Below are 854 nucleotides of genomic sequence, written 5' to 3'. Positions count from 1 at the left end.
TCTGCTGCTGGCTGAGCCACTCTCTGAGCTGCTCCCTCTGTCTCTGGCATCTGCTTTTACTCTCCAGGTCTTCGCCCACCAGTCCAGGGAGCATCATCTGTGCATCACCTAAGTTGTTCAAGTCATACTCCCGCTGGCTCCAAGGCTGCTGGTACTGATGCCGGTAGTTAACCACAGCCTTTTCCATCGCTTGCTTCTCCTTCATTTGTCTGTTATGGAGAATGCAAGCTACTTTGCTATTATGGAGCATATCAGCATCTAAATAGAGATAAAGCACATGGCCACACACATGCATCAAGCTGCACTTTATGATTGTCCAGTGTCAGTGCAATTCATGTGTATACGTGTTCAAAACAGAGACCTCATTTTATTATTAGCTACAGTTTTCAGTTGATAACTGCTAGGCTATTATTCTGTGATAATTTGTTATTCCAGGACATAGGGTACACTGATTTAAAAATGTTAAACATTAGGGAACAAGCTTTAACTCACCGTAGGCGTTTTGTTTCTCTCTTTCGGCCTCTTCTTGTTTCTTCTTCTCATTTACCTGCGCGTCTAGTCCTTCCTTGTCGACCTAGAAAACGCAGCACAGCTAGCTTGAACGTCTATTAAATGCATTTCGGTATCTGTTTCAATACATGTGTTAACACTGAGAGCTACACTACACTGCTAAGGTCACATGTAGTTCCAGTCCAAATACACACTCACCCCAATAGTCCTGGTTTTGTCGTTAAAAATCCGCTCTCGTCTTTCAGTCTCTCTGTTGCGACGCCTCTGCAGACTTGTCCTAGCAATGCGGTCTGACAGTAACTCAGCGTTAAGCATCTTGACTTACAAACTGTACATTAATTGTG

The 854-nt window shown here is 43.8% G+C and overlaps 1 protein-coding gene across 1 annotated transcript; it reads right to left on the bottom strand.

The window, feature by feature from the left end:
• Positions 1–4: 4 nt before the first annotated feature.
• On the bottom strand, positions 5–848 carry LOC109954229 (RIB43A-like with coiled-coils protein 1; the record flags this gene model as incomplete). The annotated part of the gene is made up of 3 exons (XM_020589623.1): positions 709–848; positions 493–574; positions 5–258 (listed from the first exon to the last, which is right to left on the bottom strand). Coding segments are annotated over exons 1-3 (453 nt in total), but the record flags the coding sequence as incomplete, so codon positions are not given.
• Between the last annotated feature and the right edge of the window lie 6 nt (positions 849–854).

The sequence above is a fragment of the Monopterus albus genome, unplaced genomic scaffold (genome assembly GCF_001952655.1).
Source record: "Monopterus albus unplaced genomic scaffold, M_albus_1.0 scaffold4677.1, whole genome shotgun sequence".
Classification (NCBI taxonomy): domain Eukaryota; kingdom Metazoa; phylum Chordata; class Actinopteri; order Synbranchiformes; family Synbranchidae; genus Monopterus; species Monopterus albus.
This window is presented reverse-complemented; position numbering and strand designations above follow the sequence as displayed.